The sequence below is a fragment of the Temnothorax americanus genome, unplaced genomic scaffold, assembly GCF_048541705.1.
Source record: "Temnothorax americanus isolate GAGA-0224 unplaced genomic scaffold, ASM4854170v1 Scaffold5, whole genome shotgun sequence".
Lineage (NCBI taxonomy): Eukaryota > Metazoa > Arthropoda > Insecta > Hymenoptera > Formicidae > Temnothorax > Temnothorax americanus.
The window spans coordinates 374,396-386,793 of record NW_027509657.1 but is presented as its reverse complement, the minus strand read 5'-3'; the positions used below and the strand labels follow the sequence as shown (position 1 = coordinate 386,793).

Genomic DNA, 12,398 nt, shown 5'->3' with positions numbered 1-12,398 from the left:
CTCTAGCATTAGGTTTTTATAAGGATGCGTTCCCACTATACGCGTCGCGTCACGACGCCGCGTCATGAGTTATCCAATCAAAACGTTTCATTTTATGACGTCATTTCTGACGCGAGCGACGCGTCACGACGCCGCGTCAAGAGTTATCCAATTAAAACGTTTCATTTTACGACGTCATTTCCGACAAGATCTTGCGTCGGAAATGACGTCATAAAATAAAACGTTTTGATTGGATAACTCATGACGCGGCGTCGTGACGCGACGCGCGACGCGTATAGTGGGAACGCAGCATAAGGCTGAGTTTCCACTGAGCGCGTCACGCGTCGCGTCGTCCGAGTTGAACCAATCAAAACATCCCATTTCGATCCCGTCACAAGAATGTAATGAAATGGGATGTTTTGACTGGTTAACTTGTGACGACGCCACGCGTGACGCGCTCAGTGGAAACTCAGCCTAACTCTTTATGCTTATATAAAAAGCATTTATCTAAAAAATTTATATATTTATAAAATACAATTATATAAAAACAAATTATTTTTCTCTCTTTATTTTTCTCTCTTACATTTTTTCTATTAAATAAATTTTTTCGATATATTTGAAATGATAGAAATAAAATTCATTTTTTAGTATGAAGAAAGATGACTGCATTTGTAAAATGCGCCTTCAGAATAATACTGTTATAGGGATTTAAATTTCATGAAAATTTGTTTTCTCAATTCTTATCATAAGTTTGTTCGCGTTGCTTAAATCCCCAAACATTTTTGCACTTGAAATGAGATAAATATATATTCGGTCGTTGGAGAGAGAGAAAGCGAAGATGCTGAGTGCAAAAAGTGCAAGCAACGCGAATGGAGTGCATGTAGCGATGTAGCGCGTAGCACTGCGTAGCACCAGCACAATATACTGTGGCGCCACTCGCCAGGCCGCCAGTATTGGCCAGTCAGTAATCATGTTTACCGGAGTCCAGAATACCGGTTGCAGTTGATTGCGTTCTAACCTATACAGACATTTGTTTACTGTATTCATCCGAGGAACTTGAAAAAACCCCCTTGTTTACTGTATTTCAATTAATAAATAACCATCATGTTTTATCACGTAAGTAAAACTTCTTCATACTGTTTTCAAACTACTTCATTCTGTCATGCTCTTCCATCAATTATTCAAATTCACAAGGAAACATAAAATTTAATCGCTCTTTAACTTCTCGAATAAATACATAGATTTCGTTGGAGCATGAGATTTTGTTACATCCCCGGTACTTCGGTCCCCAATTACTCGACACTGTAAAGCAGAAGCTCTATACGGAGGTAGAAGGCACTTGCACAGGAAAGTGAGTACCGTACTTTTATTTTGATATTCAAATTCCCAGATCTTTTACTTTATTTACATGCTTGGTCAGATATGGTTTCGTCGTCGCAGTCACGACGATTGACAACATAGGAGCTGGTATTATACAACCGGGACAGGGCTTTGTGGTATATCCAGTCAAATATAAAGCGATTGTATTCAGGCCATTCAAAGGTGAAGTGCTGGACGCGATCGTAACTCAAGTGAATAAGGTAGGAATAGATGCTTTTTTTTTTTTCAAAAATGTAAAATGATCCGTTTGAATATTGATTCATTAAAGTATTGATCAACGGTGATGTTTCATGTTTTTCACACCTGTAGGTTGGCATGTTCGCTGAAATAGGTCCACTTTCGTGCTTTATATCTCATCACGTGAGTAATTGTAACGATTATGAAATTAATTAATTACTAAAATAAAATATTAATTAGTACAAGGTTAATTATTAAGTTACATACGATATATAAAATAATATATGAACCTTAATTCCTGTAGTCAATCCCAGAGGATATGCAGTTCTGTCCAAATGTGAATCCAGCCTGCTACAAATCGAAAGAAGAAGTAAGTTGTGTGTAAAGCATCGCAACAGAAATTTCGTGATTGTAAATTTACAATAACAATTTTTCTTTCAGGACGTAGTTATCCAAGCGGATGACGAGATTAGATTGAAAATCGTGGGCACGAGAGTCGATGCTACGGGAATTGTTAGTATTAATTAAATGAGAAAATTATTCTGTTTCACACTAATTTACATGTTAAATTATTTTTCAGTTTGCTATTGGCACGTTAATGGATGATTACTTAGGTAACTGCATGTTTAACATTATTGTTTGCACACACGATACATTTAAATGCAATATTTATAATTGATTTTTCCTTTTTCTAGGTCTTGTATGCAACTAGCGTGTCTGCAGTCTGCTTGTCCAAAAAGATTTTATTAATTTATCTAAATAAGTTTTTATATTCTGGAATTTATATTCTGGAACGGAACGATACAAGTGTCTTAAAATACTTTTTACGTTTTTATAGCATAAGATACTGATATAATCAATCCGACAAAAAGATATGAAAATATAGTAATAGTATAAAAAAGCCACATTTGTGGATGGAACATAATAGTAATAAATGGAAACGACTCATAGGAATTATAAATATATTGTGATAGATAATATTTATGAAATAAAATTTCAAGTACGAAATATATATTTAATAAACATTACTTTAATCATGTTATCTTACGCGTTATTAACAGTCCACAGAAGCGAAGCAAATAGATGCTATGATACACTGGGTGCTTCGTTAACTCTATTAAACAATCGTCTCATTTTTCAAAATTTTTCAAATATACTGTAATATAATCATGTTTTCTTACAGAAATACTAACGTAAAATTATTCGGATATTGCCACTACTAAGACAATTAAAAAACCAGATGTAGGTAGTTTGTAATCATACAAAGATACTGTTTAGGTAATTTACATCTTTTTAATTCACATATCTTATTTACTACCAGTCATCATTTCACAATGATGCATTTGTAACGAAATGGATACGCCAGCAACATTCGAAACCATCGATTCGTGGAAAAAGCATTCCTCTTGGTTTATTCGTTGTGACGGATAAAATCGTGTAATTCTAGCACTCAGCAGTGGATTAACTTCAATTGATGCGATTTTAAAGCGGAGCTCAATTCAAAGAATCCTCGTTGTTACTAAATATGTTTGTAAGGCTTGTGAATAGCGCTAATTTCGGTGCCATGCGTAGGTCTTCCTTTTTCGTGGCTGTATCCTGATCGGGCATCATCTTGTCCGCAATATGCTTATAAACTTTCCCATCAGCATTAACGTAAAAAGTAGAAAAGCCGTCGTACCATCTGAAATCGTTATATATAATTGTCTTGTTATTATAATCAATTTTATAATAAATATTGTATCCTCTTCGATAACACACAAGCAAAATTAATTTGAGGAAATCTAAATTATAATCTTTTTCCGGGTAGAATAAAAAACTGAACCAAAAGCGAAGTTCTTTCCAAATAATAGACAACTTTAATTAATTGTAATTAATGTTTAGAAGGACAATTTTATATTACTGTTAAAAGGAATGTTTGTAGCACTGATTACACTTACACTTCCTGGTCAGCGCTTATGGCATCGTGTATTTTCCAAATTTTATACTTCCAAAACATAGAAAATACCTTCCAGCCTGTGACACCTCGTATACGCCAACGAACCTGCACGGTACTGTTTTCAGGATGCATTGTGATCTTCATGATGTCAAACTTGACGTGTGCAAACTTTATATGACCAACGCACCTTAATAGTATCAATTGTTTCGCATAATTGGTAAGTCCCCTGCAATATTTTTTAAGCACGTACATCATGAGAAAATAAAAATACTCAATGCTAAAAACTCTCATTTGCTTTGGATACTTAATAAAATTAATTTACCTCGTCGTTACTCCTCTAATATTATTGATAAAAGTTATATCATCGGTATATATCGAAAAATTCTGAGGTTTTACAAACAGCTTTGGCAACTGCAAGCAACGTTTCAATCAGAAAAAAAATTATCTAGCACAAGAAGCACTTCTTGTGCTAGACAATTATGCCTCAAGAGTGTCTCAGAATTATTGTACTTTGTTTCTGAAACCGCGAAATTGTTCGAAGAATCCAAGTTAACAAAAGTGCAATAATTCTGGTATCTCCTATGAATCACATGACATACATCTTGACTAAGACAATCGACTATGGACTGCAGTTGTTCCTGCGATGGTTTACCCTCGTTTTCTCGCGGTGACGACTGTTGCGGGCTCGTCTTTAGAGTGCTCGTATCATCGGAGGTAAATACGATACTTTTGTTAATATTTGTTTCTCGACTACTGTGTAAGCTTTTAAAACAAATCCTATCATTATCTAGAAATGAATTATCTTTATAATTTCCTATAACACTTTGTGCCTGAAATATTTCAACGATGTCCGATGCGATTCCTATGGGAGCTACGTGTTTCCTGCTTTTCAAGAGGGCAACGCTGAGCCTCTGTGTCTTGTGCGGTTTGCGTGGGTTCCGGACCCAATACGTCATTGCGCTCTTGCTCTCGTCGTCAGCGTGTCGTTTGACTGGCTTTTCATTCCATTGATTGTGAACGTCGAGATAAGCCAGGGATAAATTTGGAGGCAATGTACATCCCACAAAAGGTAACGATTTGCCTGCGGTATTTGCTCTTACGGACAATGCTCTCTGTGTACCCAAGAACTGAAAATTGAGACAGATAGTAAGAGAGACAGTAAAAGTTATAGAGCCTTAGTAAAAGTGTACAGCTAAGATATAAAACTATAAGAAGCTACAAGAATATAAATTATTCCTATTAGTCATAAACGTGTGAAATAGCAGTTACTAGATTTATTTGGAATTCGTGCTATGATAATTTTTATTTTTAAACTTAGAATATAGCTCAAGTGTTGATTCGTAGCTCAGTCATTTGTCCATTATCGTAAATTTACGAGTCGTTGCTCCTCGTATTTTTGCTAAAGAAAAATTCGCCCCGAATAGTTTTGTAATTGAAAATTGAAAGGAAGAATATTTACGCAATACTTTCGGAACATTCCGTCAACAAACAATCCGGCGTTTTGGTCTTTGCATCAACGTGACGCGTGACGTCATCCGAGCAACTTTTGATCGTCACGATGTAACCGGGAGTCGGAGGCTCCGGTTTCGCGCGGCGTTACCGCGAAATTTGCGACGGAAGTCCGCGTTTTGGCGCATTTCCATCGAGTTTAACATTCACTTACAACTCTTACGAGTGACTACGGAGTCACGCGATTATGTTATGTAAGCGTTTGGAGGTTAGGACGGTCGGCCGCCGCGCCGGCGGGCACCTTCCGCACGCCGCGACGCGACGCGCGACCGCGCGCGGGACCCGCCGAGCGGAATCGGCCGTCGCGTACGACGCACCTGCTTCAGGAAGGCGGACGACTCGACGTTCTTCTGCAGCTGCAGCTGAAGACGGTCGAGCTTCGACAGCGGTTTTCGGCCGCCGCCGCCGCTGACGAGCGACGACAGCCGTCCGGGCAGTGTGCGAAAGCACTGAGACATGTTGCGCGAGCGTGCGCGACGACGAGTACGACGACTAGTCGTTTAGATCGACGACATCCTTCGCGACGGCCCGCAAAAAACGCACGGTGCCCTACTACGCGGCCTGCGCGCGTGCTTTTTGCTACAACGCAACGCGGTCCGTCCAGGTCCGTCGCACCGTCGTCCGTCGTCTATTTTCTCCGGTTCCGTTCCGGCTTCCGGCCCGAACGACGAAGCAGGCGAACTGCGCTACTGCGCGGCGAACACGTTCTTGCGCTTGCGCTTGCGCTCTTCGCGAGATAGCGCTTCGCTTCGCAAGGTACATACGTCAAAATACATAATTTTTTAAAAATGGCTCGAACTCATGCTCGAAACTCGTGAGACTACGGTATTTTTTAATCTTAACTGTATTTCCCGCGCTTCATTTTCTTGCCTGTTAATTACATATGTATTCAATATTTTATCCAATATATATATATATATATATATTTCTATTATTTGTATATAATTTTTCTATTTCTGTTTTTCTCTTTTAGTCCTATATATTTCTTATAAGAAATATATTTTTGATATTATATATATAGGTAATATATATACATATACATAAAATAAATATAAATGACATTAAGATTTTATATATAAATGTTTATGATAATAAAAGAATTTCTGTGATAAAAGCGGCGGTAAATAAATCGTGTCCCGCGCTAAATTCACGCGATTTATATCTAATATTTCTATTTATCTAATAAAAAAATGTCTCTTAAAATCTTACAACGTAATTGCAAATATCGACCGATTATTTTCTTAGAAATACACAACACAATATATATGTATTAATAATTAATTTATTTTCAATATTAGCAAAATCTATCGTAAATAGGAAACATATAACGCGCAAATTGTTGCGTTTCTAATACAAATAAAACGTGCGATAAAACTCACGCTTCTTTATTTTCTCCTCGCAAGATATTTAAAATTATTGAAACTTTACGTACTACCAACACATGTAACACACACATCTAAGATTTTAATTTTACCCTTTATTGTTCCATAACATTGTAATACTTTTATAGGAACCCATCGAACCCATTATGCGAATTTTGTTCCCAACTAACTTCACTCTCATTAATAATATGTATGCATGTATGTACAATGTACATACATACATGCATATAGATAAACCATCTTCAACGCAACATTTACTTATATATAATATTTAATATATAAATATTCTTTCTCTTCAAGTTCTAAAATAGAGAAATTGAATTTCATATATATCTATACTAAGTTTAATAAATGCTTATATCACTTATCACTTTCAGATCTTAGATCCAATTTTTATAAATTTTATCTCTCTTAAAGAATTCTAAAAAGATAACAGACTTATATTAACAAAAATTCAACGTTCACTTTCTAACAACTATTTTAACTACCTTAACACTCAGCGAAAAAAGGGATACATGCATTCTATAACTTTTCTGCAACTTTTTCTTTTTCATTTTCAACTGTTCTATGCTTACACAAAATCTGATTCAAAATGCAGATTGCCTTTCATATTAATCTACCAATCGAATGTTTCTAAGTATGTTAGTACTACACAATTTACTACAATTATTCGCCTAGGCTCATTTTTTGCTTGATTTCCAATGCAAGCTTGTAACCGAGCTCCGGTCGTCGGTCTCTTCCCTCCACCATTCCCTTCACCTGGGTGGAATTCACTATCACGCCGTTGCTGCCTATCACGGTGGCCTTGGTCTTCTCGATGTCGACGAGATCCACGCCGCGGCTGCAGTCATCGATCAATATAGTGCGGTAACCGCTGGTGAGCGCATCCACCGCGGTAGCGCCTACGCAAACATCGTAGGCCAATCCGCAGATGTAGATATCGGTGGCACCCTTTTCCTGCAGCTGCGACGACAGCGTGGTCTCGGTGAGCTTCTTGTTGTCCCAGAACACCGAGTACGAGTCGACCTCCGGATTCGTGCCCTTATAGATCTTGATCGCGTTGTCGCGGATCTTCAGGTCCTTGTGAAGCTCAGCACCCCATGAATCCTGCACGCAATGACGCGGCCACAGACGTTGCTTCAGCAACGGTGGTCCCTGGAACGTCACTGTGTCGTACACCCGCGCCGCTTCCTTCGAGATATTGCTGCTGATGTCCACCTCTCTGATAACGATCGCAAATAAATAAATATCAGTGCGAAAAGCTCTTCCCGCTTCTTTTACTTTCTTTATTAATGACCTCTACTCGATGTCTTTTATATCGAAAACTATATTAATATAAACAAAAGTTGAAATACTTTAATAAAAATATAGCAATTATAGTTTTAAGACAAACTTGTATAGACATTTCTTAAATAAAGGCATGGTAAACTTTTGCGTTTTGCAATATACTGATAATTACCTCAAGTGCAAATTATCAATGAAGGATACGTGATCCACGGGATGCCAGTCCAGGGAGTAAAACACCGCGTCGAACGGCACAGTTTCCAGCAACCGATTAATCGGGTCGATTACTTCCGAACCATCGTGCTGCGCAGCGCACTGCTTTATGTTCAAGGAACCTGTTATAAAATCATTTTGCACATCCACAATGAGGAAGGCGCTTTTCGGACGCGTGCATATTTTAATCCATCGGTTCCAGCAGACCTACAAAGTTGCATCAATGGAAATAACATTAAAAAAATAAGTCAATGTAAACACTTTCGGTAATTTAAGTGACCCATTTCAGAAAGTATTCTAAAATACCTAAACGTAAAACTGGTCGCATTAATATTATTACATAGACATTCTATTACCTTTCCAAGTAAGGCAGCAGAAGTAAAATTGTTAAAAAGACATTAACTTCCTCTAATATACTTTCTATTATTGACGGCGAAAAAGCTCAAAGTTAAATCATTTTCTACATTTTATATTTAAAGTTCTCTCTCAAAACACACGAATAATTTGATTGATAACATTCTGAGCACTCTTTATGTACCTCAAACTCTTCCCTGTCGATCAGGCCGTCGCCTTTGAGATCAAAGATCGAGTATACCTCGCGCAGCTGGTCCTCCTCGAGGCCGTAAATCTTGCCGCGGTCATTTCGAAACAACGCGCGGCATATGAGATCAAATTCGGAGATCGACAGAAATCCGTCGCCGTCCTTATCGAAGGCATTGAAACATGCGTCCATGTCTCTCAACGCTACTTGCCGACTACCTGTTTCCAAGTTCCAATCCACTTGTTTAATCAATACTCAGATTAGCGTCCGTCCGATCACTTTACACCTGGACCGCTCCGCCAAATATAGATCTATCGACGGAAATACTGCAGTATTCTATATATAATACTTATCGTTGTTACCGCAATATGTAATCTAGCCCCACTCGATTTTCTTGAAGGGTAACAAGTGTTCCGTAAGTATCGTTTTTTGTCGTCATTCGGATTGGTTTATTTTAAAATGGCTCGGTATATCACACCGGTATATTATACAACGGTATATAGAAAATTCTTTTATTCATCATGTCTTTTACATTTCAGAATTGCAGATGGAAGAATTAATTTTATCCATTTACGGTATTTAGGTTCAAGTTTAAAGCTTTATAATTGTACCGCGTCCCGAATTACAGTATTATCTCTTCATTTGGCCGGCATTACATAGATTGCGTGAGTCTCTGATGCGTCAACAACGACACGTCGACCATCGCTTCGGGATGCAGCAGTTCGTGCACTTCGTACTTAGAGGACTCCTCGTAAGCGTACGTCACCGAGGTATCGGATAGCAACATGTTACACTGCGCCAGGATCAAGATGCAGTTACGCAACCGTGTGCAGACGTTGCGATTTTCGACCGGGATTTTTGACAGATCTTCGGTGAAACCTCCCTCGGATTTATCGACGTTCTGAATGCTTGCGCCGATCCATATGTAGCCGTTGTAACCGAGTATCATAGTGACGCCGTTCTCTAGAGTGTGATAGTGCGTCTTCTTACGTTGAATCAACATCGGCGGTACCTTCAGCATTATTCCCTGCGACAGCTTGCCATATTTCAACACCCGTGTGTGCAAAGAGAGTGAGCCGTCGGCGAATATCGATTGTACTTCCGCGCAAATCAGGTCTCCCTCCTGCAGGTACCTGCGCATCGTCTGCTCATCTTCGGCGGATCTTCTTCTCTGTGAATTTTAAGAGCAATTCAATACATGGCGCATTCGGAGCTATTGGTATCTTTTTATTAATTTTGACAAACACGCATTAGCGTTTCCTAAATAGAAACTTTAGAGAAAATTTAATTGATTACAGTGGTACTTGATACCTCTAACAGCAATATATCTTGACTGAAAAATATTTTAATACACTGAAGAATAACAATAATGATAAATATCAAGACTTTATTTTCCACGAATTAAGTCTAACTTATCTCGTTGGATAAATTTGATCTTAAAATCAAGAACCCAGTATTTTCATGCATTTCAGGGCCACTTCGATCAAACTCCGATTAACGTAATCGTTGATAAGTCCATTGGAAATGACCAATCGCATTTGTCAATCTGCTTAATGAGCAAATGCAATTGGTCATTTTCAATGGACTAATCAACGATTAAGTTAATCGGAGTTTGGTCGAAGTAGCCCTCAGGTACAGTTTCACAAGTGTCGGTTAACTTTTAATCCGAGATTAACTCATTCTTCGTCTCCTTCTAACGTCTTATGTCCATTTCGATCAACGCAGGTTAATTTTGATCTTGGTTTAACTTATCTGTCATCTTTTTCTAGTTCTAAAAGTTAGAAAAAGATAGAAAGTAAGTTAAACCGAGATTAGAAGTTAATCTACATTGGTAGAAATGGGCATTAAAAAGAAACGAAGAGTGAGTTAATCCAAGATTAAAAGTTAACCGACACTTGTGAAACTGGGCCTAAAAAAACTTGTGAAACTGGTCCTTAGAGTTATTGAAGAAAAATAAACTCGAAATATTTTGTACAGATGTAAAAAAAAAAAAAAAAAAGTACTCCATTTATATGTGCCTTACCAATTCACCACCAGGCAGATTAACACTGGACAATAACAGGACAGCGTCAAGCTTGGCATTTACATCGACTTTCCAACGCTTCTGTTGCACTTCCGTTATCCTTCCCACAATGAGATCTCCGATCTCTCCGTTGTAGCGCGCCTTCAAGGGCCTGATCGAGATGAGTTTGTTCACCTTCTCCAGGATCCCAGCGACTGAGGCGCGCAACGTTTTATCCTCATCAACGTAAGTTCCATGTCCTCTAATTAAGCAATGAGTTCCAATGAATAATCGATTTTAATTAATTAAACATTCAAATGAATTAAACAGTCAGTTCCATAATCCCACGTTGCGAACCGAATATATTTATTTACCTCAGAAAATCCGGCTGATTGGATATCTCCTCGCCGGGAGTGTAGAGCCGTGGCTGGATACCATCGTTCGCTATTAGATTGAAGTCTACCCTATTCACCGCCAGACGTACGTTAATGGGCGGATATTGAGCCATTGTACAATAATATTGACAAAATTCGATTTCCCGATTGTTCTCACCTTCCGGCAATTCAATTTCTTTTGATTAAGCGTCACCGGCTGATAAATATTGTTGATGCTATGTCACGCACCACGTGGATTCCGATGAATAGGCATATGGATCTACACCTTCTCGTGTATGAGCACCGACGAGGTACATACACGAGGTGTCATTTTATTGCAATCAGTGCAATCGGTGCTACACTGCTCAATGTGATTGGTTCTTTCCTCTGGATTCACCAATCACGTTCCAAAAATAAAAGAAAGATGAAAAGTGCAAAAAGTTCAGTAACAAAAAGTAAACCTAACCTGAAGCAACAACGTTTTTACATTTCTGTACCGTATCTAATGTGAACGCGAAGTAAATACAGATAGATTTTAGAGCAAACCTGCGAATCAATTTTTCTAACGGAGTTATGTTTTTAAATTGATGTAAGTTAAATATTCACAATCACTGACACAGTCACATACATGTAGAAATTTATTTTATATTTTTCACCTTCAAAACATTTAAAGTTCGTTTCCGTGACTCTTTAATTACCTTTAAAGTTATGAAAATTAGTTTCCCCCTAACTTGTATATTGTTAACGGAGGTTAGGTTAAGAGTAGAAGTAAAGCACTTGTCTTTTAATATTAATTTCAATATTCTCACCTTTATATTAATTGTCTTTCAGTGAGAAATGGACGACTTTGTACCAACGCGTGGGTCTCAAATCAAGAAAACTGCGACGAGTAATTACGTCTCTGTGAATTATGAGACTCGAAAGAAAAAGCCAAAATCTACAGATAACTCGGATAGTAAAGAGAAGTCTGATGAGTCCGTAATGAAACAAACGCCTGCTGAGCTGAAGGAGCAGCAGGAAAAAGAGATGAAGAGGTTGCGATACGAAATTATCAAATTTGGTATGTCCGGTTTTGAGAAACCAAAGGCAAGGCGAGCAAAGGTCGAGCTCGCTATTAGCTTAGGTGCCAGACCTCCTAAGAACAGGAGGGTGAATTACAAAGCGTTAAAGACGAGTCGAAAGATAGAGAAGGAGAAGGAGAAGAAGAAGGAGGGACATAAGTCTGGACTCGCCAGTAGTTTGCTCAAACCCAAGTCTAAGAAAACGCGGAAGAAGGACAGCGGTATTCTACGCGTTTATGGGAAGGTGCCGAAGGATGTCTTGCTTAAACAGAAGCAGAAGAGCTGAATTTATTGACAAAAACGTTTTTTGAATCATGAAATTTTGTCGAGATTGGCAGAGTCCAGAGGAAATATGCCCAGAATATGTATAAATTATCTTGTAACGACTGTTGATTAGAATACAGACAAATATATTTGTTAATAATTTTGTCAATCAGATGTTTAATTTAAATTTTGTAATTAGCTTAAACATGAATTGTTCTTGAAAAGTAACGTATGAAAGAATGAAAAAGAGATTTGCGAATAAAAGTGATGTACAATAATTTGACTGATGGAAATTC

At 38.0% G+C, this 12,398-nt stretch overlaps 4 protein-coding genes across 5 annotated transcripts; 2 read left to right on the top strand and 2 right to left on the bottom strand.

Annotated features, from left to right (window-relative positions):
* The first annotated feature begins 926 nt into the window (after positions 1 to 926).
* Positions 927 to 2,379, top strand: Rpb7 (DNA-directed RNA polymerase II subunit RPB7). The gene is made up of 8 exons (XM_077417817.1): positions 927 to 1,095; positions 1,221 to 1,330; positions 1,400 to 1,559; positions 1,669 to 1,719; positions 1,841 to 1,906; positions 1,978 to 2,049; positions 2,117 to 2,150; positions 2,232 to 2,379. The coding sequence occupies exons 1-8, from the start codon at positions 1,084 to 1,086 to the stop codon at positions 2,246 to 2,248; spliced, it is 522 nt and encodes a 173-aa protein (XP_077273943.1). The 5' UTR covers positions 927 to 1,083; the 3' UTR covers positions 2,249 to 2,379.
* Positions 2,380 to 2,546: 167 nt separating this feature from the next.
* Positions 2,547 to 5,659, bottom strand: LOC143903830 (uncharacterized). Its single transcript, XM_077417816.1, has 5 exons — positions 5,299 to 5,659; positions 4,072 to 4,599; positions 3,795 to 3,883; positions 3,474 to 3,698; positions 2,547 to 3,217 (listed from the first exon to the last, which is right to left on the bottom strand). The coding sequence occupies exons 1-5, from the start codon at positions 5,437 to 5,439 to the stop codon at positions 3,031 to 3,033; spliced, it is 1,170 nt and encodes a 389-aa protein (XP_077273942.1). The 5' UTR covers positions 5,440 to 5,659; the 3' UTR covers positions 2,547 to 3,030.
* Positions 5,660 to 6,247: 588 nt separating this feature from the next.
* Positions 6,248 to 11,054, bottom strand: Naam (Nicotinamide amidase). 2 transcript variants are annotated; one of them, XM_077418494.1, is made up of 6 exons: positions 10,778 to 11,054; positions 10,425 to 10,665; positions 9,094 to 9,572; positions 8,399 to 8,597; positions 7,823 to 8,067; positions 6,248 to 7,585 (listed from the first exon to the last, which is right to left on the bottom strand). In XM_077418494.1, the coding sequence occupies exons 1-6, from the start codon at positions 10,909 to 10,911 to the stop codon at positions 7,030 to 7,032; spliced, it is 1,854 nt and encodes a 617-aa protein (XP_077274620.1). In that variant the 5' UTR covers positions 10,912 to 11,054; the 3' UTR covers positions 6,248 to 7,029. The 2 variants fall into 2 exon arrangements, with proteins under 2 accessions (XP_077274620.1, XP_077274621.1); XM_077418495.1 differs by having other exon boundaries at positions 8,399 to 8,640; positions 9,221 to 9,572.
* Positions 11,055 to 11,215: 161 nt separating this feature from the next.
* On the top strand, positions 11,216 to 12,189 carry LOC143904139 (uncharacterized). Its single transcript, XM_077418489.1, has 2 exons — positions 11,216 to 11,366; positions 11,609 to 12,189. Exon 2 carries the CDS (start codon positions 11,615 to 11,617, stop codon positions 12,122 to 12,124), a length of 510 nt encoding a protein of 169 aa, XP_077274615.1. The 5' UTR covers positions 11,216 to 11,366; positions 11,609 to 11,614; the 3' UTR covers positions 12,125 to 12,189.
* The last annotated feature ends 209 nt before the right edge of the window (positions 12,190 to 12,398 follow it).

Excerpts from the sequence above, each read along its gene's own strand:
- LOC143903830 (XM_077417816.1), bottom strand. The coding sequence starts at position 5,439 with ATGTCTCAGTGCTTTCGCACACTGCCCGGACGGCTGTCGTCGCTCGTC. Across the intron at positions 3,699-3,794 it reads ATTAGAGGAGTAACGACGAG|GGGACTTACCAATTATGCGA; the intron begins GTAAATTAATTT and ends AAAATATTGCAG. Across the intron at positions 3,218-3,473 it reads ATAAGCGCTGACCAGGAAGT|ATGGTACGACGGCTTTTCTA; the intron begins GTAAGTGTAATC and ends TAACGATTTCAG.
- Naam (XM_077418494.1), bottom strand. The coding sequence starts at position 10,911 with ATGGCTCAATATCCGCCCATTAACGTACGTCTGGCGGTGAATAGGGTA. Across the intron at positions 9,573-10,424 it reads ATCTGCCTGGTGGTGAATTG|AGAAGAAGATCCGCCGAAGA; the intron begins GTAAGGCACATA and ends TAAAATTCACAG. Across the intron at positions 8,598-9,093 it reads CCCGAAGCGATGGTCGACGT|AGACATGGACGCATGTTTCA; the intron begins GTCGTTGTTGAC and ends AGTAGCGTTGAG.
- Rpb7 (XM_077417817.1), top strand. Across the intron at positions 1,907-1,977 it reads GCTACAAATCGAAAGAAGAA|GACGTAGTTATCCAAGCGGA; the intron begins GTAAGTTGTGTG and ends TTTTTCTTTCAG. Across the intron at positions 2,050-2,116 it reads GAGTCGATGCTACGGGAATT|TTTGCTATTGGCACGTTAAT; the intron begins GTTAGTATTAAT and ends ATTATTTTTCAG.
- LOC143904139 (XM_077418489.1), top strand. The coding sequence starts at position 11,615 with ATGGACGACTTTGTACCAACGCGTGGGTCTCAAATCAAGAAAACTGCG.